Here is a 26,958-nt window from a genome sequence, read left to right as displayed (position 1 = left end):
ATATAATGGTAGAACAGGGAAAGCATTACTATAATAGATTCTGATCTGTAAAGAAGAATGGCATATAAAAGAGTTAATCCATAGCAATTCTGAAATCCTGCTATAGAAGGCTGGGGCCCCAAGATTATTTTTAGTCTCAAACAGTCACATTCTCTTTAGACCACATCGATGATTCCTTTGATCATACTACTCTCTCAAAATCTATCTCAAGTTATGTATTTGACACTTGGCGGTGCTATGTGTCACATTGTTTAGAGACATTTCACACTCTCTCTTTAAGTTTAACTGCAAGTGTTTTGAGCCTATCAGTCTTCCTTAGGAAGAACCAAACCCTAAGTCTACCTTCCCTGAGATATTCTTACAAGAGACAGCATTTGCTGCACACCACCTTGTTCCATTTGGAGATCCTAACAATGGTATGGCAGCCATACCCTTGACTTGGCCCTTGCCATTAGACAGATTTAAAGCAGACTTTGTTGATCAAAGGCCTTCTCAGTTGCTTCTTTACTAGTTGAAGGTATGAATCAGTTGCACCTTCCAACCTTGCAAGTACCTGAGGTTTTTTGGCCATCTCTGCATTTCTTTATACTTCTGTTCACAAAGCAGCCAAGATATTTTCTGAGCTCCTTTATTTCTTGTGTTGTACTTTGGCAAATGCAGCCAGTGGTAACGAACTCATCCTAATAACATTGATTTTCTAACTCTTTGCATAAAACACAAGCTCATTAGGTATATAATAGGCCCTTTACCCCATTCAAGACTGTAGTTTTGGCCCTGGCCAGATAGCTCAGTTGGTTACGGTATCATCTCCATATGCTAAGGTTGTGGGTTCAATCCCTGGTCAGGGCACATACAAGAATCATCCAATGAATGCATAATAAGTGGAACAACAAATTGATCTCTCTCTCTCTCTCTCTTTCAAAATTAATATATAAATTTTTTTTAAAAAGACTATAGTTTTACAATTTTTTTCCACTGTATAGCATGAATTGCCATCTTTCCAAGTGTTCAATAACCAATCCATGGTGCCAGACTGGATGTTAACGCTGCATAATTTGCAATGTGTTTCTGTTGTTATGGTAGCACCCTACTCCTGGACCAATATTTGTATTTATCAAACATTTAGGGGAGAGCCCTGGCTGGTGTGGCTCAGTGGGTTGAGTGCTGGTCTGTGAACCAAAAAGTCACTGGTTTGATTCCCACTCAGGGCACATGCCTGGGTTGTGGGCCAGGTCCCTGGTTGGGGGCATGCAAGAGGGAACTCACACATCAATATTTCTCTCCCTCTCTCTCTCCCTCTCTTTCTCTCTCTATATAAATAAATAAAACCTTTAAAAAAACATTTAGGGGAGAAATAACAGTAAACTTACACAAAATCTTCCAGAGAAGAGAAAAAGTGGGAATTATTACCAAGACCTTTTATGAAGTCAGCATAACCTTGTTACCAAAATTCAACAAGGACCTTACAAAAGAGGAATATTATAGGTTTATTATTCTAAACATAGATGCGAAAGTCCTGATGAAAATATTAGAAAACCAAACCCAGCAATGTATAAAAAAGATAATATATTATCACCAAAGTGGGTTTATTCTTGGAATGAGAATTTAGTTTGATATTATAAAATCATTGTTTTCATCATTAACAAAATAAAGAAGAGAATTATGTGATAATCTCAATAGAAAAAGTAAATTTGATAAGCTTCAATGCCCATTATAACAACAAAAAAAAATCTTAACAAACTATGACTTAAAGGGAACTTCCTAATCCAAATAAGTACATATCTGGAAACATAGCAAACATTAAGTTTAATAGAGATATGTTGAAATTTTCCCTCTGATTGCTACTACCATCTTTATTCAACATTGTTCTTGAGATTCTTACAATATAATAAGGCAAGGAAATGAAATATAATGTAGCACAATGAAAAAGAAAAATGTCATTTTTTATTAATAGCATAATCATATGTAGAAAATACTGAAGAATCTACAAATCAATTGTCAGACTTAATGCATAAGCTTAGCCAAGTTGCTGCACACAAGGGCAACATTAAAAAAATCTGAATTTCTGTTTACTAACAACAGACCTTTATCAAACAACAATATACTGTTTGTAAAAAACAATTAAATCCAACTTAAAGCAAAGAAGGACGAATATTCCACATAGAATACAAAATATTTCACCAAGATAAAACTCTAAAGATCTAATCAAGAATATACATCTCAGCGGCGGCCTGCGAGCCAAGTGTCGCTAGTTCGATTCCCAGTCAGGGCACATGATTAGGTTGCATGCCAGATCCCCAGTTGGGGGTGCGTGAGAGGCAACTGCACATTGATGTTTCTCTCCCTCTCTTTCTCCTTTCCCCACTCTCCCAAAACAGATAAATAAAATAAAATAAACTTGTTAAAAAAAAAAAAGTATACATCTCAAGGAACATGTATAAATAACCCATGTACATGGACAACAGGGTGGGGACTGACTGTGGGAGAGGGGGGAGGTGGGTGGAGCAGGGGAGAGCAATGGGAGAAAATGGGACAACTGTAATAGAACAACAATAAAAGAAAGAAAGAAACTGAATGCTAAGCAGAAAAAAAAAAAGTATATATCTCTTTAGATGTTGGTTCTACCAAACTAATCTACAGCTCAATGCAATCTCAATGAAAGCCTAGCAGGTACTGTGTGTGTGTGTGTTTGTGTGTGTGTGTGTGTGTGTGTGTGTGTATTTGCCAAACTCATCACAAAAAGTGTATGGAAATGCAGGGGGTCAAGAATATTAAAGGCAGCTACATAAAGAACAAAGTGATAAGACTTGCTCTACATGATATCAGAATTTATTTATTACAAAGCTAGTGTAAATAAGAGCATGAGATATTGGCACAAGAAGAGACAAATAGAAAGGGTCGATGAAACAGACTCACGCATATGGACAGCTGATTTATGACAAAAGTGGTACTGCAGAGCAGCAGGGAAAGGAAGATTCTAGAGAGCCACTTATGGAATAAGACAACTGTCCAGGTGGGCCCAGCTGACTCTCAATCATGAGAAATAATAATTGTTGTTTTAAGCCACTAAATTTGGGGTGGTTTGTTATTCAGCAATAACAAGTGATGTGAAATTGGTACCTGGAAGTAGAGTATTGTCATAGCATAATGTAAAGCACATGACATTGACTTCAGGAATCTGTACTAGCACTGCCTTGTATTAACCAGTAGGATGTTATAGAAGTAAAGGTGTGCGACTTCTGGGTCTGGGCCCTAAGGTTAGCAGTTTCTATTTTTGTGCTCCTGAGATCTAGCTGATGGCAAATAAATAAGCTTGGGCTACAGGACTGAGCGATGAGACTGCATGGAGAGAGGAAAGTTGAGCCAGTCCCCACCTGTTTCAGCCACCCTACGCAATGCCCCAGATGTATGAGTGAAGCCAGCTTAGGTATTGCATTCCAACTGGCCCCCTAGGTAAATGCAACCACATCAATGAGCCTAGACTATAACAGGAAGCAGAAGAACTGCCCAGGTTGAGGACAGCCAATCCAAAGGACTGTGAAAAATAATGATTCTTGTTTCAAGCTACTAAATGTCAGGATGATTTGCTGTCCAGCACAAACTGACAAAGCCATATGTTGTGTGCATGAAGAACTCTCATGTACAGCTGCTGTGATATAAGTACTTTGAAAATTTTTGGCATTAGTTCCTAAAGATGAACATGTGCATACACTTGACCCAACAGAAAAACACGAACATATGAACCAGATAAATCCATACCAATATTCACAGCTGTATCAGACATCTGCAAACTGGAAAAATCCCAAGCATCCACCTACAGTTGAAAGGATAACTATATTGTCATATATTCATGTAACAGAATGCTATACATCCATGAACAATCTGCTGCTACACACAAACACGTAGGATTCACACACATAAGACATTAAAGAAAACAAACTGGAACAAAATAACACATTTTGCATGGTTTAATTTATACAAACTTCTACACTATAGTGTTAGAAGTTAGGATGGTGGTTACCTTTGGAGGGGAAGAGGAGGTGATGACAAGGAGGGACGTGAGGGGCGATTCGGAGGTGCTGGTACTGATCTAGTGGTGGAAGCCCAGGTGAGTCACTTTGTCATTCATTGAGTTCTACACCTATGATTTGAATATATTTCTATATCTTTTCTTTCAATCAAGATGTTTTAGAGAAGATATCATTTACAATAATATCAAACATTATGAAGTATCTAGAAAAAATAAAATATAAACTTTTTGAAGAAAATTATAAACTTTATTGAAAAACATTTTAAAGATATAAATAAGTGAAGAGATATATTTTATTCAAGAATTAGAGACTCAGAAGAATGAAGAGATTATTTCTCTTTAAATTGATCTACAGATTCAATGCGCTCTCAATAAAAAAATCCCAAGAGATATTGTGCACATGCGTGTAACTGAAAAGCTGATCCTAAAATACTTATGGAAGGTTCAAGAGCCAAAACAGTCAAAAGAGTCTGGAAGAACAAAGGAGGGAGACATGTTTGTAGACATTAAGGCTCACTATAAAGCTGGTGTAATTGAATGACATGGTGTTAGTATGGAGACAGACATTGAAACAAGGATATCAAAAGAGAAAGTCCAAAATAGGCTCCTGTATACGTGAGCACTGGTGAGATGATAAATCAAAGAGGAAGAGATAGATTCTTCCATTCATACAAAACAAAGTTATCTCTTTAAAAGACAAAAAAAATAGGACTCCTTTCTCTCTCACTCACACACACACACACACACACACACACACACATCAGCTATCTCAAGGCTTTTTTATATATAAAATCAATTACATATGGTTTGTGAATCCCCAAAAGACACATTTAGGAACAACAGATGATGTCAGAGAAATAGATTTTGGATCAATCTGTGTGGGAAAACAACCACTTCAGCAGCTTTAGCTGTCACAGAAGGTTATGCCCATTACTGGAGATATTAAAACTCAAATTTACTGATCACTTGTCAGTGAAATTCTAGCTGTGATTCAAGCATCAGAAATGTCTTAAATCCCTAAGCAACTGTTTGTTGCTACAAATTCCAAGAAGGAAAAATGGAGGCTGGAGTAGCTGAAAAAACTTCATTGGAGAGCCAGAAGATTTTGAGAATAAGACAAAATTTGCAGTGCCTCTACTTACTACACATCAATAAGATAGAAGCACATTTTGAAAATGAATATATTGGAAAGGCATATGGTAGGAATAATTTTAGAAATATTACAAGGGCAGTATGACAGTACCGAATTTGGATCCCTGCTTTGACTCCCCCTCCCAAATTGAAGCTTTACAAATAATTTCGTTTCTGAGCCTCAGTTTTCTCATGTGTAAAGTAAGCCAGTGATGTGTCTTGGCGAACTATAGTGTAATAATGTGTGGTTCAGATAAACCTCGTGGCACTTTGGGAAATCGAATACTTCTGAATCAACATTAAATCAAAACAAATCCTCAGTTTCATGAGATGCCCAGCTGTTGTTATGTGAAATCCCTCCAAGAGCCAACATGAGGGATTTTTATTAAGCGAATTCTCAAAATTATTATCCTTCATGTTAAAAAATTACCGAGTTACATAATGAGCTGAACATTGCTAGTGTACAGTACATCATATGTAGATATAGATATTATAAATATAGATATGGATAGAGATATAAATTTCCACACGATTATCTTTATTCTCTCAAATGTAGCTTTGCTGACTAGTTATTCAACGCAGGGAGAAATGGCATGCTGGCAATAGCTACTTCTGTAAATGGAATGATTTCTTTTCATATTCAAGCATTTTATATTTCTCCAAATAGTAGCTCCATAAAATATCAATAGGAGTTTCCCAGAAAAACAGAATCCATGATTCAGTATGGGAAAGGCTTCATTGAAGAAAATTAAACATGTTTCTTTTTGTAGGATGTTTTGGAAACTTCAACATTTAATATTTCCAAGAGGAGTAAGTAGGTGCAGCATTTCTCTGGTTCATTGTTATAGGAGCCTATTATAGTGTGTACTGGTTATCTGGTGTGGTTATCTAATGCTGCATAACAAATAGTCCCAAAACTTAGTAGCTTCAAAAAACCAACACTATCATCTCACAGTTTCTGTCAGGAGTCAAGGCACAACTTAACACAGTCCCCTAGCTCAGGCTCTCTCAGGATCCAGGTGTCTCCTGGGACTGAAGTCATCCCAAAGGTGGACTGGGGAATGATCCACTTCTGAGCTCATGAAAGTGGTTGTTGGCAAATTTAGTTCCTCACAGACTATTGGAACCAGGACCTCACTTCCTTTCTGGCTGTTGACTGGAAGCTATCCTCCGCTGAGGGCTTCTGCATAGCTTAGGTCACAAAATGACAAGCAAGAAAGAGCATGAGAGGGTAGACAGCATGGAAGCCACAGTCTGTGCAACGTGGTCTCAGAAGAGATGGTATATCAGAACAAGAATCAACAAACATGGTCAGCAGGCCATAACTGCCTGCCATCCATTTTTGTAAATAAAGTTTTATTGGAACACAGCTAATCATATAACTACAACCACAGAGTTGAGTGATTAGAAGTGGCCATATGGCCCACCAAGCCAAAAATATTTTCTACCTGGCCCTTTCAAGAAAAGGTTGGCTCTCCTGCATTAGAAGCAAGTCCAGCCACACTTGAAGGGACAGATTCACAAGGGCACAGACACCAGGAATCTCGGGTCATTGGGAGACATTTTAGAAGCTGTCTACCACACAGTGCCTGCCCATAAGTAGGCATTTGATGCATATTTTCTGAGTAAAGGAATAATAGTTCATATTTTACCAACTTTACAAATTCAAGGGCTGAAAAGTAAGTTACTAGCTAAAAAGAGCCAAATTCCTTCACTGATTATTAGGCTTTGACAGCTGTGTCACCACTCTGACAATTTATCAACTTATGTGATCTTCTTATTAATAATCTCTATCATTGTGTTCAATGATTTATATGGTAAAATGATCTTAGAGTTGAATTGTTAGGTAGATCTGACAGATTATTCTTTCATGACATTAGTGAATTAGGAGGAAGGGAAGTATTTTAGGGTACTTAGGATGAGAATTCACTCTGGGGCAAAAGTACTGATTGTGAATTATGTTTACAATATAGCAGTCACCAGTTATTGTCTAATACCTTTAGGAATATTATGTGGCATTTCTTCCTTGAGAAACTTTTAGATTCTATGCATTGAAAAAATCTATTAGCAAGGAACTAGTATAAATGTCCCATAGACGCAGACAACAGGGCAGGGGCTGACTATGGGAAGGGGGTCAGGGCAGTGGAGAGTAACAGGGGAAAAATTGGGACAACTGTAATAAAACAACAATAAAAAAAAATTTTTTAAAGAAAAGAAAACATCTATTAGCAAGTCTTCCCCTTAAAGCATGAAGAAGGAATAAATTAGTAGGGGCGGAGAAAAAAACAAATCAATCCCTTAAATATGACTCTCAAGAGGTAATCTGGTTTTAAAGATTCCAGAAAGGAAAAAAAAAAAAAAAAAAAAAAAAAAAAACCCAGCAAAAAATGCATGTGATTAGTGAAAAGGCAGAAATTAAAAGCTATTCCAGTTAAACAAAATGTCCTATTCAGGGCATGTAAAAACATGACTTACTTTGAACATAAACTGATATATAATTTTTATCAAATACACAAACGTAATGAAAGCCACAGCACATTTTGAGGAAATCTGTGTTATTGGAAAGCACAGGAGCTGATAGGAAATGCCATGTATATGAGCAGAAGCTGGACATTATCAAATATTGAATTTGCTCCATTTAAAGCTATCGAATTAAAGCTATAACCAGAAGCAACTGTATTACTTAAACTCATTCAGTTATGTTGTTCCAGATTTGTCAAATGCCCAATGCCTCCTTTCTCTCACTGAAATAATGATTTTTAAAGATTTTATTTATTTATCTTTTAGAGAGGGGAAAGGAAGGAGAAGGAAGGGAAGAGAAAATTTGATGTGTAAGAGATAACAGCAATCAATTGCCTCTCCCATGCCCCCAACCAGGGACCTGGCCTGCAACCCATGCATGTGTCCTGACTGGGAATTGAAGCTGCAACCTCTGGCTCAGACCGGCACCCAGTCCATAGAGCCACATGAGCCAGGGCTGAAATAATTTTTAGAGCATGACTTTTGAGGTTCCTCAGGTGCACAAATGTCAAGATGGCCCTGAAAACAATGACCTAGGTTGTTCTGAACTTTTAACATTGATGATGTCAGAATATTCAGGTCTGATACTTATGGAAAGATTTATTAATAAGTACAGCGTAAGTTCTTTTTAAAAAGATAAGTATTTTTAAGTGCCACGGTTTAATTATTTGTCCTATTCATCAAATCTTAGCATATTAACTCAGAGCTATACAATTATAACCACGAACCATAATTGCTATAGTTTCTTTCTATTTCTCCTTCATTACCTTCTCAGGCAGGGCACTAGAATTCCCACCCTTGACCTTGGAGAACCTGAGCAGCTTCACAACATTCCAGGAGACTGAAGTGGCACTGGGGAGAAACAAATCTGTGTTGGGTGGGGTTTGAGTTGGGCTGTGACAAGTAAACTCTTACCCCTTTCGGGGTACTCATTTGGTATAGGGGGGGATACCCTTCCCTCCCCACTTCTCTCCCTGCATTTTGGAATACAGGCTGGGAAAGCGGGTGAGAACTGGCAGATGGAGCGAGTTTAACGTGTAAGCCACTCTGGAGTCCTATGAAAATCAGTGTTTTCCATAGTGCCCATAGCTTGACTTTATTTCCACCCAAAATGAGTGCTCCAGGGGAGGTTAGCATTTTCTTGCCCCAGCCCAACTTAAACCTGTCCCTACTCAGAGATTGTTCTTTCTCCCCAGTGCCACTTCAGTCTTGGATAATTACACAGTAGCTCAGGTTCTTCAAGGCTATCGAGACAGTGCTGCCCTGTCTCAGTGCTGCCTAGAATCGTCCCCAGGCTGCATGGGGAACCTAACCCAGCCCAGGCTCTGCGCCCCTGCCATTCCAAGCAAAAGATGCGGCCCAGAAGCCAAGGACTTTACCTCCAGGAGGTGGCCGAGAGACCCGACACCCAGCAGCAGCAGCCTCTTTGGACCGTGCAGGAAAAATCAGGAGCAAGACCTTCGCGGCAGCGGGGGTAGGGGCGTGGAGAAAGTGGCGTCACACCGTTTCCATAGCGACCGGAAACACAGGGCCCTTCGCCCCGCCAGGAGGGTCCACAGTTCACCTGGGCTGGGCCAAGGCGAGGGCGAGAGGGAGAGGAGGAGGGCTATGGGCAGGACCCGCGTGAACACTGTGTTCTCCTGGCCTGAGAGCCCAGAAGCTGGGGTGAGACTCCAGGCTGCCGGACTCCTGGGTACCCAAGCCAACATTTGCTTTGTCTCGGAGAAAGTTAGCGATTTTAAGGCTATGGGATGGGAAAGGTGGGCTTTCTTATCTTCAGTAAATCTTCAGAATATTTTCTACTTATTGTCAATTTTATTATTATACAGGAGGTACCAAAATCAAAACCCTAATTGGTTTCTAATGATTCTGGTCAAAATGTCTTTCAATAGTTATTGTGAAGCCTTTAATTTCTTTTCTTTTCTCTGTAGATGAATAGTTACTACCAAAGGAAAATATTCATAGTATGAGAAGCATCATGTGAATGATCTAATTTTTTGTAAATAAACAAGTTTAAGAAGTCTGGAAGTTGGTTTGCTCTGGTAGTATTTTTTAAGTCACCTGTAATGAAAATTTATCTACAAAGAATATGCAACATCTACATAATAAATAAATTTTATTTTAAGCCAGGCACCTTATTTTTTTCCTGTTGCCTTTCAGTTGTTCTTTTTCTTTTTTTTTTTCCCTTAAGATTTTATTTATTTTTAGAGAGAGGAAAAAGGAGGCAGAAAGAGAGGGTGAGAAACATCAATGTGTGGTAGCCTCCCACAGCCCCAACTGGGAACCTGGCCAGCAGCCCAGGCTCGTGGCCTGACTGGGAATCGAACCAGAGGCCTTTCAGTTTGCAGGCTGGCACTCAATTTACTGAACCACACCAGCTAGGCTGGGCTCTCGTTGCCTTTAACATGTTTAAGTTGTGTAAAAGAATACAAATTAGGTGTTAAAAGTGTTGTTACCTGGGACCCACATGGGTCGGTCCCTTGACACAAAGGACAAATGAATAAACAAGGCCAGTCTGCTGCTGTCACTAATCCACAGGAAACAGCTTTTGCTGGGTCTATCTTTGGACCCATCCAAGAAAAACATGTCACATGGTAGTTTCCTTTTATTCTGTCAGACCCCAGAGTGCTGTTTCCCCCCTGAAATCCCTATTGTCTCAACCCAACAGAAATGTCTCCCAGGTTGTATTTAATGTTCTAGTAGTCTTTTCATTTTTAAAAGGAAAGTTAAAAAGACCAATTAGATAAATCGATCAAAATTCTATTAACTCTCAATCCCCCAAACTACTAAAACCATTATTTTTTTATTATCATCCAATGAATCCCCACTCTCACCGCACCCAATTAGGTGTTCGTTTCTGTGGCCTGGAAACAAGGAGGCAGAAGCCCAGTCTTCTATACAGGGACGGCAACTGAGCTGTGAACTGGTCCACTTTGGTACAATGGAATATGATTTGGCTGTGAAAGGAGATGAAGTTCTGATAAGTGCTACAACATGAATGGACTTTGAAAGCACCACGCTGAGTAAGAGAAACCAGTCACAAAAGACTGTGCATTGTACACTATGATTCCATTTGTAGAAAACATCCAGACTAGACAAATTATATTACAGAGACAGAAAGTAATTACTGGTTACCAAGTGCTGGGGGGTTTGGAAGACGGGGAGCGAATGCTAGTGGGTTTCTTTGGGGGTGATGAATAGGTTGTGGTGGTGGCTGCACAACTCTCTGAATGTACTAAAAACCACTGACTTGTACACTTGAAAATGGTAAATTCTATGGTATATGGATTATTTCAATCAAGCTATTTGAAAAGGGTGAGGAAGCTAACGTTTGCTAGACATTGCTGGTGTCAACTATTGTGCTAAGCATCCTAGTACACAGTGTTTTACTTCCTCATGACAATTACTAGGAGTTGATTATTAACCTCTTTTTCTAGATAAAAACAAAAAATTAAATTCAGATAAACTGAGTAAATGTACATGAACACAAAGCGAAGGAGCAGAGTGCGGATTCAAATCAAGGTCTAACTTCACAGCCCATGCTCTTTGCATTGCACCCACATTTAAATGTGCACAAGGTGCAAAACTTGTAACAAAACGTTACAGAACCTCAAATATTTTGAACACATTTTACTTTTGAGAACTGAACTCATATTCCCCAATTGAAGTCTACAGTCTTCTTCAAAACAAACAACAGAGACAAATTTAAAACAATCACTTTATTAAAAATAGCAAATTTCACAAATACTCATTTAACACTTTGTTATCACTGGCCACTGGGAAACACCAGCATGTGTACTGATTGTCTAATGTAAACCGAAGCTAGGCTGCCACATAAAGCCTGCGCATCATCGACTCAGGATCAACAGTGGAATGAGTTTGGTGAGCTCAGGAAGGGTGACCCCTTCAGCCCTGTGGACAACATTTAGCACAATGCATTTCAAGTATAACCCTAGAAGGCAACGACAGTAAGCATAGCAGCACGACCTCTGTATCACATTTCCTGATTAAGCCTTCCACAAGGCCAAGGCCTTCAGTTACGGTGAATTACAGCGAGTCAGATTTACTAAAAGCAGTATGTGAAAAAAAATCATTGCATTTGCACTTTAATTACTTTAATTCCTTATTGTGGAAGATGATTCTGCTGCCGGACTCAGCTGGAAAAGTGAAGAATGATGCGTTTCTCATCACCACAAGAAAGCAGCTGCACTTCATTTTAGCTGGTAGAAGTACTTGGAACATCTTGTGCATCTGCCAAATGGAGTTTTTGTCTGAAGCCATCAGTTAAGAAGATTTTCATTCTATTATGTCTTTTAAGTTTCTGGAAATTACACTCAGGGGATAAGAGATAGGGGCATTAAAAATATATATGTTTAAAGGGAAAGTGCCTATGTTGTTACTTAGAACCTTAGAAGTGGTAAGACAATTTTTAAATGTAGTGAATTATAACTATGCCTAGGATTTGAAGACTTTCAAAAAAAAATCACTGACTCAAGACTATGTTCTTTTAATGCAGTTAGAATCATTTTCATGGTAAAGAGCTGATTAGAGGCAAAGCTAAAAATTTGCTGTATAAAAATTTTTATCTGAGAAAACAACACCATTTCATTATCCTTGGGAAAACAATTTCTTTGCAAAAGTAAGAAATAAAATAAAATCTTCATAGCTCTAAAACCTCTCCTATAATTCTCTGAATTATACAATTGGAAATAGGTGGAATTTCTGCACATATTAGTCCCTTATCATCATCATTGCCTTTCGTTTTCCCCTTTCATCTATATGGTCTACCTGCTACCTATTTTTCAAGATCCAATTCAAACAATGATAGGGACACATGGAGAACTAAATGCGAGCAATATGTGTATGGGAGAAGTAGCCAAAAGGTACACACATGAGCTCTGCCATCAAAGACATTCTTGTTCAGTGGAAAGGCTGAGATTTAACACCCATAAAACTCTAACAAATGACTAAAAAGAGCAGAATGCTAGTTTGAGTTACAGACAAAATGCTTTATGGAAGTGGTCAATTTCAGTGTTATTTGATGAGAAGGGGGAGGCCCGAGCAATTCTAGGCAGGAAGTACAACCTGAACAAAAGCATTGGTAAACATGAACATGATGTGCTCTTGGGCATCAGAGAACCAACGTGGTGGAAATAGAAAATAAAATAGGATGTAGAGGTTGTGATCAAATTATTGAGAGGCTTTAGAAAGCTTGGCATGGTAAAAAAAAAAAAAAAAACTTGGTAAGGAATAGGAATGGCAAGATGAAAGTGATGTTTTAAGGAGAATTTAGTGGCAATATCTAAAGTCTACAGCAACACTGTCCAACAGAAATATAATGCAAACGACAGGTACAATTTTTTAAAATATATTTTATTTACACTAATGTATAAAAAATTATCATTTTAACATGTCATTATAAAGATATTGAGATACTTTACAGTCTTTTTTTCATATTAAATCTCTGGAATCAGGGGTGCATATTACACTTACAGCACTTTCTAATCCAGATTTGTGTTTAGTGCAACGTGGCTAATGGCTGCCATGTTGGACAGTGCAGCTCTAGAGTTGGAATAGATATTTGAAAGGTTGTGGAATCAGATGAGGAAGGCAGAGAATTAAGGAAGAATAAAAGGCAGAACTAATGATGCCTGACAACTAACTGTAACTAAGACGGCATACAATTTCATATCCATCTCCAGGCTCAGTGGCAAAAGTGCCATGACTGATCAGCAATATCTCTATGGTCATAGAGGGGTTTTTAAATAATCTTGGTGACTGAAATAACTGGGGCACTGATGACAGAGACGGAATCAGGAGGGGAAAGTATGAGTGCAGGGAGAACAGTTAGTACAGATGAGGAAACTAGGGTGGCCAGAGTTTGCTCAAGGCTGCACAGCTGCTTACCAAGATCTGAAACCAAGCAATCCAAGCACGTGTCTTGTGTTCTGCCACGTTGCCTTGTGTTACTGTGGTGGCTGACACCAGGGAAGGGGTGAGACAAACAGGTCTGCATGTTTAACAAAAACTCATGTTACAGTATAGGAGATACTTAAAGAGTCATAGCCTAGAAAGAATATAAAGCTTGGAACAAATATAAAGAACCAAGAACTAGGAACTGCTTCTAAGAAAAGCCCCCTAATTAATTCATATCTTATCCTTGTATTTAAGTCTTTCTTAAATGATGTCGATAATGATACCTACATTAATCTCTCCCCATAGTTTATGTGGCTTCTCAAAATTTTCTGCAAAATGGGGAGTATACACCATCTACTTTCAAGGGTAGGCCCAAATAAGACTTGGCAAATTCGAAGTATTCAATAAAGATTTGCTATAAATTGTTATTACTGGATTTGAATATACCTCCCTACTTCTTCATTGTTGTTATTGTAAAATTCAGCAGTTAATAACAGCATTGCTATAGTAATAATAATTTGCATATATATAATTATATATATATATAATGTGGTTTGGAAAATTTCACATACACATTAGTCTGGGTAGCAATCAATGCATATTACAGAGGGCACTGAAATATTAAACAATTTGCCCAAGGTTACAGTACCAAAATGTGGAACCAAATTTCAAAAATTAAATCTTTTGACTTTACAATATCCTTTCTAGTATCTCTCATTATTTGATTCAAAGGGTATGTGTTTCCTCTCAAATGAAATTATTTCATAGGTAGGATCATTTCCTATTGTTCTTATATACCTCACACTGTGCCCATCACTATGTTAAAAAAATACATTTTGAAAAGTTCCTGAAGTAATTGCTCTAAATTGAAATGTGAGAACCTGAATATTTAACATGTACCTTGGCTGATCCTGTAATACACTTTGTACACCTAATTATGAAAATGTCATTTTACAAGCTATGCAAGTATCCCTTGAATGTTTAATTTTCAGTTTTATGCATTTAAATATTCTATGTAATAATATTCAATGAAGCATAGTATATATGGATATCCAACTGCCACTGAGCCTCAGAATCTAAGATTCAAAATAATTTATATAACTACTAGGCTAATCCTCAACTCTCTTAATTAAAAAAATTTTTTTAAAGCAATACAAAGTAAAGCAGAACAAACCAGAAACAAACAAAACAACTAGAAAACGCCATTTGGAAACCAACGGGGAAGAAAGATAGCTCCAGTAAATAATAGCAGGTGTCTTGGTTCACTATCTCTAAATATCACATCTTTCTAAAACATGATTGGGACTATTCAGCAGAAATTAAGTTGCAGGCTTTTCATTGCAAAGGATACATGGAAGAATTCAATTCTTCTAACTGTAACACAAAGAAACACATTTATTTTTAATTTTTATAAGATAAATATAATAATAAATATAACTACATTTTTAAATAAATTATTTTTCATTTAAGCTTTCTTTAAATGAAAAAGTAAAATATTAAAGAAAAAACTTTTCAAAAACTCACTTATACAAAAAATTATAAAGTAGCTTTAGTATTTATTAAACAAGAATATGCGAAGAGAATTAAATCAGATGATAAAAACTGGGGTTTCATAAGTATACTTAAAACCAGGCATAATTATAATCATCTCTAATAATAGTTTTTAAAAGAAAAAAAGTTGCCATTTCAATTATTAAAATCTTTAAAACCTTTAAGGATTACGAAAAGATTTTATGTGACATTCAGTTTTCAGTATGAGGTAGAATTAATAGCCCCTAGAGGGAAAAATCTGAGTTGCAGAAATGTTAAATTGCTCCAAGTTACAAATGCAGACCCTGGACTAAACAAAAGCTTTCTGGTTTCAAATTCAGTGTTATTTTCAGCATACCACAGTCACTCTCCTAAATGTATTACAAATTAAACTTGCATTTCCTAAGAGGAACTGGTAAAAGGAAATACAGTATTCCCTCACTTATCATGGGTATTACATTCTAGATGCTCCCGCGATAGGTGAAAATCCGCGAGGTAGGAACCTTACATTTATTTTAGTATTTATATATATTTTAAGGCTTTACAAACCCTTCCCACACACTTATAAACCATTCCCAGTCCCTCATTAACCTTTCCCAGTCCCTTATTAACCTTTTCCACACTTTTATAAACACTACTTCTGTTCTTAAACATATGCTACACTCTTAAACCTACGTAACTTTAACGACATACATATACAGTACCGCAAAATCCCGTGATATAGTGAAAAATCTGAGATAAATAATTAAATATAATATTTTTTAAAATCCCACAATACAGTGAGGCTGCAATAAGTGAACCGTGATATAGAGAGGGACTACTGTAGTTGCAACAATGAACACAGTAGACTTGAAATAAAAAGTATAGGCTTGAAATTTTTAAAGTATGGGCATGTAATTTCCCTCACACTTACTTAATTCGAAAGACAGAAAAAAGCAACAGAATGTCATTGGTGAACATGGAAACTATTCTGAAAGTACACTGAATTCAATTTTTATTAATTTTTGTTCCAAAAAATATATATAAAGAGGCAAATTTAATTAACATTTCCCAGTAGAAGAATGTCCTCTCAAAATTCATGTTTGAGTCCTATCCCTTAGCACCTTAGAAAGTGAGGGTATTTGGAGACAGAGTCTTTAAAGAAGTAAGTAAGTTAAAATAAGGGTGTTAGGGTGGGACCTAATCCAATGACAAGATAATGAAATCTGGACACAGGTACCCACACATAAAAGGAAGAACGCCATGTGAACATGAATATGACCATCCACAAGCCAAGGAGAGAGGCCTCAGAGGAAACCAACCCTGCCCACTCCTTATGTCCAACTTTGAGCCAAAATAAATTTCTGTTGTTTAGCTACCCAGTCTATAGTACTTTGTTATGGCAACTCTAGCAAGCTAGTACACGTGAAAATGTATTAAATTACCATAAATAACAAATGTAGTTCTGTATTTAAAAATAAGTAACATCCTGAATAAATAATACAATACGTATTAATCATGTCAGGATTTTTTGACATATATTTTCTACATCTTAAGTTCTTATCATATCACATATATACAGAAGCTAGTATTTCGCATTAAGATTTGCCAGCATTCTCAGAACATATGTATAATATCTTTGGACTATAATTTCTTTTAAAAAAGAATAAAGTACAACATGGATGAAACTTGAAAACATTACACTAAATGAAAGAATCCCAACAAAAATCCACATGTCGTATGATTCCACTTATATGACATGTTCAGAATAGGCAAATTCATAGAGACAGAAAGTAGATTAGTGGTTCCTAGGAGATGAGGAGTGGAGAGAACTGACAGTTACAGGATTTCTTTTTGGAGCGATGAAAATGTTCTGAAATCAGACAGTGGTGATGTCTGCACAACACTGTGAATATACTAAAAAACACTTTATTGTATACTTGAAAATAGTTAAAATAGTAAAATTTTATGTCAATAAAAATATTAAGGAAAGATTTATAAAGAAAAAGAACTATACTCACATCAGACAGAAGCCTATCCAGATTAGAGTCACTGGCTGTTTTCCTCTTATCCTCAGGAAGTTCCTCTAACTCCCCATAGAGCTCCAAATTCAAGCGAGCTAATTTCTCCTGCATTCCCCGAACGTGCTCCATCTGTTCAATGGAACATTCATTTCCTGGGGAAACATTCCAGAACGTTAATAAAGATTAAGACAGTTCTAACTATCTGTCTTGAGGAAATACTTTTAAACTCTAGGTGCTGCAAAAGAAATTGAGTATCTTCTTTTGTAAATTACTTTGTTAATGATTGCATATATTCTAAATATAATAAATCAAATTTCTGACCAGGAAAACAATGACAATCTAAGAAATGACAACAGGCACTAATCAAATCATATGTGAGAGATTTTTTTAAAATATCCTTTAGGTAAAGAAGATATCTCTTTTCAACAGTAATATCATATATAGAAGCAATAGCATCATCTAATCATCTCCAATCTGACAACTGTCATTTGAATCAATTAAACCAACATTTTATAATAATCTCAATGAAATTAAGTCATATAAAAATTTCAACCACAAATCCTTTGCCAACCAGTTACATATTCCTCCTTTAAGAACTGAATATGAAAAAATTCATGAAGCACGTGGAATGTTATGAAGCATGAGAAACACAATGTAATATTTTCAATTGTATACACAGTACAACTTAATTGATAAATGAAGTCTAAGATGACTGCATCTTCTGCCTCTGGACTCTTTCTTTTAACAGTAGAAAATGACACTTTAAAAAGGAATAGCAAAATACACGCAGAAAATAGGATGTAAAAATCCTGAAAAGAAAAATGGTAAATACAATCATCTATTGCTTACCAAATGCTTGAAGTTTTCCAGAGTGGAAATCATTCAAAAGGCTGAGAAGCCCCTTCTCCATCTCCTGGACGTCTGAAACGTCAGTAAGAAAGGAATGCTGAATTGGAGTTGACTGAGCACCTTTTCCTTCTCCACCCTGAGGTTTCGTCTTCTCTTTCATCACCCTGCAAATATGAAGCACTTAAAAAATCAATTGTAGATAGCTATCTTTAAAAAGAAATGATTATTTTCAGACTGTTCTAGCTTAAGCAAAATTTGTGAATTAAATGGAATTTCCCTTAAAAACAAGAAATCAGAACAAATTCAATACTAAATAAAACCAGTAATCTCAAGCCAGAAACCAAAAGAACAGGTTGTGAAAATCTCAAAGCAATGTATAAAATACAGCTACTAAGGTATAGAAAAAGTTTGGTTAATACATTTATATAATATGCTAATTTTTGGATTACAAAAAACTAAAAAGAGAATTAGTATTTTTACTACCCTATGTTTTATATTATTTCTCAGCATATACACCTTCCCCTTCTAAACTTCACCCTATTTGTTTCATGAACCATCAGTCATTCAGCAAGTGGTCATGGAGCCCCTCCTTGGTAGGTGTCACCAGGCCAGATACTGGGTATATAAAGATGCACGTGACATAATCACTGCAGGGAAGAGTACCCAGTCTAAGGAGAAAGAGACACATAAATTCATGAGCACCATATGATGGAGCGCTAAAAACCTGCTACTAACTTTGAGTCCTCTAACTTCCTAAGGTCCCTCATGGAGTCATGAAGTCCATTTGATAATAACCATAATACGTCTCTAAGCTTTCTAGCTCTCTTCTCCACTGCCACTACCCTCTCTTCACCGAGCTACTCCAACACCTTTCTAACTGGTCTTCCTGTCTCTATGTGTTGTCTCTGATCCCCCTTCCCTCCCGACAGAGCAGCCAAGTCAATTTTTTAAAAAGTAAAATCAGAGCATATAATGTAATTCAAATCCTTCAGTAGCTTTGCACTGCCTGCTGCATGAAGCCCAATATCCTTAAGAAACACTATCCTCCCCTGTCTATCCATGCTTTAGACATTCCGAATCTCTTTGCCTCCTGGAATTCTATTCCCTTATCTACCTACATGCTGATCCTCTGCCGACATTACGTCCTTCCCCTTACTGCCATCTTTGTCAGGCTACCTCCCACACATCCTGCAAGGCTCGGTTTCAATGCTACTTCCTCGGGACGGCCTTTCAGAACTCCTAGACTAGATCAGTTCTTATCACACATATCTGTTATAGTATATGTCAGGCTCTCAAACACTTGAGTGACATGGGAACAGAGGAAGAGCGGTTCACTCAGCCTAGGGGTAGGCAGAGGAAACTTCCTAAAGGTGGTATGCGAGTGAAGCCTTAAGGAAAAGGTAGGAGTTCACCAGGCAAAAGAGGAAGAAGGGCTTGTGTATTATCTGTATAGCTCCAACACATATACTACAGATCCTGACATATACACATATTCAGGACTCAGTTAATTTCTTTCTAATGTTGCATGAAGACATCTTTTCCATAAGTGTATTTACCACAATAAGGATAAGATAAATAGGCTATATGGCGGCTGAGGGGAAGGGCATAAGCAAGAAAGAAACTAATACTCTTAACAAGAAATCAACTTAGAACACATGGGCTGTTGACAGTAGGTCAGCAACAGCTCTTCACAAAGCAAGATCTGTATCTTATATACATATTAGGTATACATATCATTATTTAGTACCTTGCTACTCAAAATGCGGTCTAAGACCCATAGCATCAACATCACCTTCAAGCTAATTAGAAATGCTTATCTGAAGCCCTATCCCAGACTAACTGATTTGGAATCTGCATTAAAAAAAAATCCCCAAGTCCTGGCTGGTGTGGCTCAGTGGATTGAATGCTGGCCTGCAAACTGAAAAGTTGCTGGTTCGAGTCTCAGTCAGTGTAGAATCCTGGGTTGCAGGCCAGGTCCCCAGTTTGGGGCATGCAAGAGGCAACCAATCGATGTATCTCTTGCACATTGATATTTCTCTCCTTTCCTCCCCTCTCTCTAAAAGTAAATAAATAAAATCTTATTAAAAAGAGCCCCAAGAGATCCATATTCACATTAAAATCTGAGATAAGCTACTATAGACTTCATGGTTTTAGTATATATCTTTTCTTTCACATTGGAAGTTTTATCCAAAAAGAAAATAAAAATTTGTTTATTCTACTTCAATGTTGTTTTTGATCATGTCAGTCTCATTTTATATTAAAATAATCCTACAATAGAAAAGCACTCATTAGAATTATACTAGGTGTAAAACCCCACTCTAAGTATTGTCTGACATATAAGGATTATTAATACAGCCCCCCTCCTTCTCCTTCCAGAGGAGGGTAGAGAAATAAAGTACAAGGTAGAAAATGACAATGAGATATAAACAAACTGCTATAAAAATTTAGAAAAAGGAGTAATTACCTTTAAAATCTCTTGGCTTTCTTTTTCCTCCAACCATAACCATATTTAAAATTTGACTGTAGATTAAACTCAGCCAGAAGGGAAATCCCTTTCCAATCTGATAATTTATTCAAAAGAAAACCTAATAACTCTTATTGTTTATCGTTTAATCTTACGGGAATGTTCCTTTCCAGTGTCTTTGGCTATTCCCTTCTGTTTCCTCGGAGTGTGGGACCATCGTCAAGGAAAGAATTTCATCTTTTCCTTTGTGGAAACCCAATGGCCACAACGTACTACAAGCATTGCTTCCTTAACTGACTCTCCATGAAGAGCTTGCAATTGGAAGTAAGTTAATTTAATAGTAATTAGAAAAAGAATTAAGGTTATGAAATGCTTCTCTAAAAAAGAAAAAAGTTATCTTGCTTTCCAAATATTTAATACAAAACAGTCACACATGCGCAACAGTAATGTACATCACATTTAAATTTGTCATTCCTGTTTCCTTTAGAGCACCGGTTCTCAACCTGTGGGTCGTGATCCCTTTGGGGGTCGAATGACCCTTTCACAGGGGTTGCCTAAGACCATCGGAAAACACATATATAATTACATATTGTTTTTATGGTTAATCACTATCCTTTAATTATGTTCAATTTGTAACAATGAAAATACATCCTGCATATCATATATTTACATTACAATTCATAACAGCAGCAAAATTACAGTTATGAAGTAGCAACAAAAGTAATTTTATGGTTGGAGGTCACCACAACATGAGGAACTGTATTAAAGGGTCACGGCATTAGGAAGGTTGAGAACCACTGCTTTAGAGTCTGAAGACAAATGATGTTCACCAAATATTAATTAGTAGGTCATGAAATTTTAGTGTTTTAAATCTCTGCTCTGAATTCTTCCTGTGTTTGAGTTTTTAAAATAAACTTTCTATAAAAACAATGAAACCACACTTAAAAAAAAAATTACCAAAGCACAAAAACTCATCTTAGTTAAAAAAATTATATATATATATCCATCCTTTATCCCACTTCTGGCTAGCTCATCAACTACAAGTTTTCTTGCTCTCTTTATTTTAATATGAGACTGAGTAAGGACCTTTAAACCCATCATTCATTTTGCACTCATCTCTATACACACACTTTAAGATTTCTAAATTTTTTTCTAAGTCACATATAGTATGTGTCTCAATTGTTTTAAAAGTCAAGAGAAAAAAATGTTTTAAGACTTATAGGATTTAGTATTTACTTTAATAGCATTTTGCTATGATACTGTGAAAGAGAAAAACTCGCCTTTTCAACTTGGGTCGCTGTGAAGTTGATTGTGATGCAGGATTTGAAAACCCTGTGCTTTTACTAACTGGAATGGCATTTTTTTTGGCATTAACAACCTGAGTAGAGTGGGCACTAAAAGACTTCGGACTCCTCCTCTTCACTTTCCGCTCCTCCATTGTTTAAAGGCCAGTTTCTTAAGACCTAAAGAAATACAGCAAAAATACACAGGTATGCATAATACACCAAAATGAAAAAGGTTCAAATGCCCCCCTTCATAGGCCGAAAGAAGATCAAGAACTTCAGAGGTTGTTAGAGAAAGTTAAGAGTAAGGACACCTTAAATTTAGTCTAACATACTTGTATACAGAAGCCCTAAGACAAATTGTCTATCAGACAAATATTTTTTTCATCATTTTCTTTATTCACTCGTCCCACAAATATTAACTCTCTTCCAGTTGCCAGCACTATTCTGGGCATTAGGGAGACAGTAATGAACAAGGCAAAGTCCCTGCCCTCAAAAAATCTACGTTATGAAGGGGAATGATACATTAAAAAATAAATAAAAAAAGACAGCCACATGAGATTCCCATCCTGACTCAAGCTCCAGCTGGCCTATAGATCTCCCTTCTAAAATATATTCTTAGAAGAACCAACTAGATTCAGACAGATGTATAATTGACAGGGATATCTGCATTTGAACTAGTAACTACAAACCTTATTTCAACCACCAAACAGAAACTCAACGTCTGTCTAGGGATAATACTCATTATAGTTCTTTGAGCAGGTGAAGTTATGCAAAATTAAACTTATTCCGTAAGTACTTTTAAAAAAAGATTGTATTTCTTTATTTTCAGAGAGAGGGGAAGGGAGGAAGAGAGGGAGAGGAACATCTATGTGAGAGAGAAATATGGATGGGTTGCCTCTTGCACGTACCCCAACCGGGGACCAGACTGCAACCCAGGCATGTGTCCTGACCAGGAATTGAACCCGTGATCTTTTGCTTTGCAGGATGACGCCCCAACAACCGAGCCACACCGGCCAGGGCCCGTAACTATTTTTCATATACTTTCTCTACCTATTTCCATGGAAATGTGGAACTTCATTATATATGTTTAGTTTTGCTCGTATCAAAAAAGTTACACTATGAAGTTACAGCTGACCCTTTCATAGAGAATATATGTAAGACTTTCTGTTTACCCAGTACTATCCCCTTACTTTATTTTCTTTGGAGGTGCCACAGCTCCAGATATGATTGTCTGGGGTCAGCCTGAGAGAACTGCGCTCAGTGGTTTCAATTACAGGGCTCGGGGCACCGGTTCCAGACAAGGGCAAAACATCTGTTTTCATTATAACCCTCAATTAATTATTTTAGGCCATCAGTGTGTTTGAATCTTTTTGAACAGTCATAGCATGATTAAATGCAATTCAACGTATTAAAAAAAAGAAAAAAAAAGACTTCGTGCTCCTAAGGCACTTCAGAATCTGATAGGTAAATAGTCATATAAATTTCTCATCTTATGATTAAGAAGAATTTAATATTATGCATAAATAAAAAGGAAATGTAGGGGTATATTTTTAGATGGATGATTTAGGAAAATAAAGCTGGTTAATATATAAAGGTTTTCAAGGGAACGCTCTAACGCCCAGTATCTAATCTCGGATATGAAGTGAAAATCCTCTGAAATCTTGGCTAACCATTTTTCCTGTAAAGAAGCATTTTTAGTAACAGAACTGATATTTGGGGGTTCTTTCAGCATGCAACACAAAATGATATGGAACTTACGAGAAACTGAATAGAGACGATGGAATGTTGAATTTTCTAAAGAGGCAAGGGCCTGTATGAAATGATGATTCATATAAACACGCTGACCTTTGAATTTAAAGCTAATACACGAAGAAAAACTTCGGAAGTAAAGCAATGCAACTAAACCAATAGCGGCCTAAACTAAGATGTTCTGAGAGGCTCGAAACGTATCGGTATTTGGAAGGTAACATCTCTGTCACAAGAGCACTGAAATCCGGCTTCTACACCAAGAAGCGAAGAACCAGCTAGAAAAGGCCTTCTGAACGGCCCATTGTTTACTCAGACTGGTTTTGATTGCGGGCCCACACCCTCCCAGCAGGACCCCTAGGAGTCCGTCCTGACCTCACCTCATTCCACCAATTTGACAACCCTTCACCACCCCGATTCCAGCACAGGCCAGAGTGGGTAGAGGGAGGGGCCTAAAGCTGGCCATTGTGGGGGTGCCTTTGCTTACACTTCATACCTGAGGAAGGAGGGGATCGGGTCTTCTTCCTCAACCCACAAAGACCCCGGAGCCTCCGAAGCCACCACCGCAGCTGCAGCCGCGGAAGGTACTGCGGCAGCTTGAGCCGGGGTCACATCCCGGACCCGCACCAAGACAGCGCCCTTTGTTGACGGAAGTGACGTAAGGAGGTGGAGCCGCAAGCCCTAGGCGGGAGCCTCGCCTCTTCCTGCCGCACAGGTCCCTCCCGGGTCTCCGCCCTTGACACCTCAGTGCTTTACCTGGCCTGCCTTCAGCCGTGCCTTCCGCAGGCGTGGAAAAGAAGATCCGTAGCTGAGTTTTCATTTTGAGTTCCGTGGCCCAAAAGCAGGGAAGGCTAAAGGGTGGCGGAGGACGCAGGAACGAGAAATATAGTGCTCTTTTCGGAAGCTGCCCCGCCCCCTTGGTTAGTGTCAGCTTGTAGGCACTACAATTCCCAGCGTACTATTCGAGCAAACTCGGAGGCGGAGCCAGAATGTCGCCATAGCAACCATTCGTGGATTGTCTCCGTAACAAACTGGGATTTGGCAAGGTAAACCGATGTGGGTTTGGAAGGCAGCGTGAAAAACCGTGCTCCTGAGCCTAATCAGAATTTAAATGCGATCTTATTACTACTACTATTAATAGCTACTCTGTTCAGGCACTAGACATACGTTTTCTCTAAACTTCACTATGATTTTGTGAGGTAGGTGTTAGAATCCCCGTTTTAGTAAAGAGGAAGCTAAAAATAAACACAGGTTGTTAAATCCACGTCTCTGTTGCCGAGACACATCCTACCTCTGAAGAAAGAATTGAGGATTGAGAGAGATGGAACTTTCCTAAATGAGGGGAGACATCATTTTCATTTCCTAGTTTGGATAGCCCTCCCGTGTGGGATTGGGAGTGCGGTGGAAGGTTTTTGGTTCACAGACCGGTAGAGCACCACAGACTTTCTCGCGTTTGCTATTGAGGAAACGGGAAACCGAATCTAGGGATTGTATCAACACCAGGGAGGCTAGAGAGTGTATCAATTGTAGGGAGGCGGAGGAAACACGAACCCAATTACCCATGTTTTAAAGTTATGAAATGTTTTTAAAAATAAAAAAAAAACAGTAAACATCCATAGGCCCACTATCAGAATCAATGGATGTTATGTTTTGTTGTTTTATATTTTTAAATAAGTTGAATAATACAGATAAAGCAGTAGCCACCTACTTCCCTTCTGAGAGGCAACCATGATCTTAAATTTGATATCCCTCTTCCTAATCTAGGTTTTTTGTACTTTTACAAAGTATTTATAAACAATATAGAGAATGACTTTGGGCTTTTGAAGTTTTACATGAATGCTATATTTTGTGTATTGATCTAAAACTTAACTTTTCACCCAATTCTGTGTCTTGGAAATCTACCCACATTGATACATATGGATAGACTTCATTTGTTTTAACTATATAGTATTCTATTAAATAAGTTTGCCACAAATTATTTGAGAATTCCCATAGTGATGGATAGTTAGGTTACTTACTGTTTTCACCATTACAAAATATGCAATAGGATACAATCTTCTCAGTATCTTTTCCCAAAACTAATCTTGTCTCTTAACTAATCTCTGAATTGTCTTATCCCTATGAGCAGAGTTTGCAAACTGGTGATTTACATGCTGTTTTAATTTTTGCACATTGGTTGCTGATGGTTAAAATTGGAGGAATAAAAAAAATGATGTCCCAACAATAATAGGATGCTCTGACCACCCTAGATCTGCACTGTAGCCTGGCAACAACAATTCAAGCTGAAGAGCATCTGCCTCCTTTAGATCAATTCAAGTGATCTCTAGTTTTCCTCTAAGTCTCTCTGCCTTTGTACCAATCTTAGTGAACCCTGTGGTATTTGAATTTGCAACCCCCAATACAATGTAAGGACACAAGAAGGTAACCTTCAAAATGTACACATTTCAGATATTTGAAGTTCTGTATTGAGAGCCCGGGTCGCTCTTGCCCGCCTGCAGACCCTTGCTTCCCGCGTCTACCCAGAGTCCCAGTGTGGCTTCAGAGCTGGCCGCTCAACAGTGGACATGATCTTCTCCCTACGCCAGCTGCAGGAGAAGTGTCACGAGCAGCATAAACCACTCTACCTCGCCTTTATTGACCTCACGAAGGCGTTTGATCTGGTCAGTCGAAGCGGACTCTTCAGCTTGCTACGGAAGATTGGCTGTCCACCACATCTGCTTGCTGTGGTCATGTCCTTTCACGACAACATGCACAGCACGGTGTCCTACAACGGCGCAACCTCTGAGGCCTTCCCAGTCAGCAGCGGAGTAAAGCAGGGCTGCGTCCTCGCGCCTACGCTGTTCGGAATCTTCTTCTCCATGCTCCTCCAATACGCCTTTAAGGACTGCAGCGAGGGTGTCTTCATTCACACCAGATCCGATGGCAAGCTCTACAACCTGGCCCGTCTACGAGCCAAGACCAAAGTCAAAGAGGTGCTCATCCGTGACATGCTCTTCGCCGACGACGCAGCTTTGACATCACACTCCGAAGAGGGACTCCAGCAGCTAGTCACTTGCCTTTCCCATGCATGCAAGGAGTTCGGACTAGCCATCAGCCTGACGAAGACGAATGTTATGGCTCAAGGCACGGGGACTCCCCCATGCATCACCATCGACGGATACACCCTGGAGGTTGTCAACGACTTCACTTACCTCGGGTCCACCATCTCGAGCTCTCTGTCAGTCGACTTGGAGGTCAACCGGAGAATCGCCAGGGCAGCCACAGTTATGGCCAGACTGAACCGGCGAGCGTGGAACAATTCCAGCCTCACTGAGAAAACCAGACTGCGCATCTACCAAGCCTGCGTACTCAGCACTCTCCTCTATGGCAGCGAGACGTGGACCACCTACGCAAGGCACGAAAGGAAACTCAACAGCTTCCACATGAGGTGCCTGCGACGCGTCCTGCATGTCGCCTGGCAGGATAAGGTCCCCAACACCGAGG

General features: G+C 38.2%; 1 protein-coding gene across 1 annotated transcript; it reads right to left on the bottom strand.

Annotated features, from left to right (window-relative positions):
* Positions 1 to 11,771: 11,771 nt before the first annotated feature.
* On the bottom strand, positions 11,772 to 24,037 carry CCDC28A (coiled-coil domain containing 28A). Its single transcript, XM_090279913.1, has 6 exons — positions 23,972 to 24,037; positions 21,724 to 21,906; positions 17,980 to 18,143; positions 17,128 to 17,282; positions 14,949 to 14,971; positions 11,772 to 11,952 (listed from the first exon to the last, which is right to left on the bottom strand). Exons 2-6 carry the CDS (start codon positions 21,879 to 21,881, stop codon positions 11,898 to 11,900), a joined length of 555 nt encoding a protein of 184 aa, XP_090136039.1. The 5' UTR covers positions 21,882 to 21,906; positions 23,972 to 24,037; the 3' UTR covers positions 11,772 to 11,897.
* Between the last annotated feature and the right edge of the window lie 2,921 nt (positions 24,038 to 26,958).

This window comes from Furipterus horrens, unplaced genomic scaffold (genome assembly GCF_987537825.1).
Source record: "Furipterus horrens unplaced genomic scaffold, mFurHor1.1.pri manual_scaffold_6, whole genome shotgun sequence".
Lineage (NCBI taxonomy): Eukaryota > Metazoa > Chordata > Mammalia > Chiroptera > Furipteridae > Furipterus > Furipterus horrens.
The sequence above is the reverse complement of the archived record's forward strand: the minus strand, read 5'-3'. Positions and strand labels throughout refer to the sequence as shown.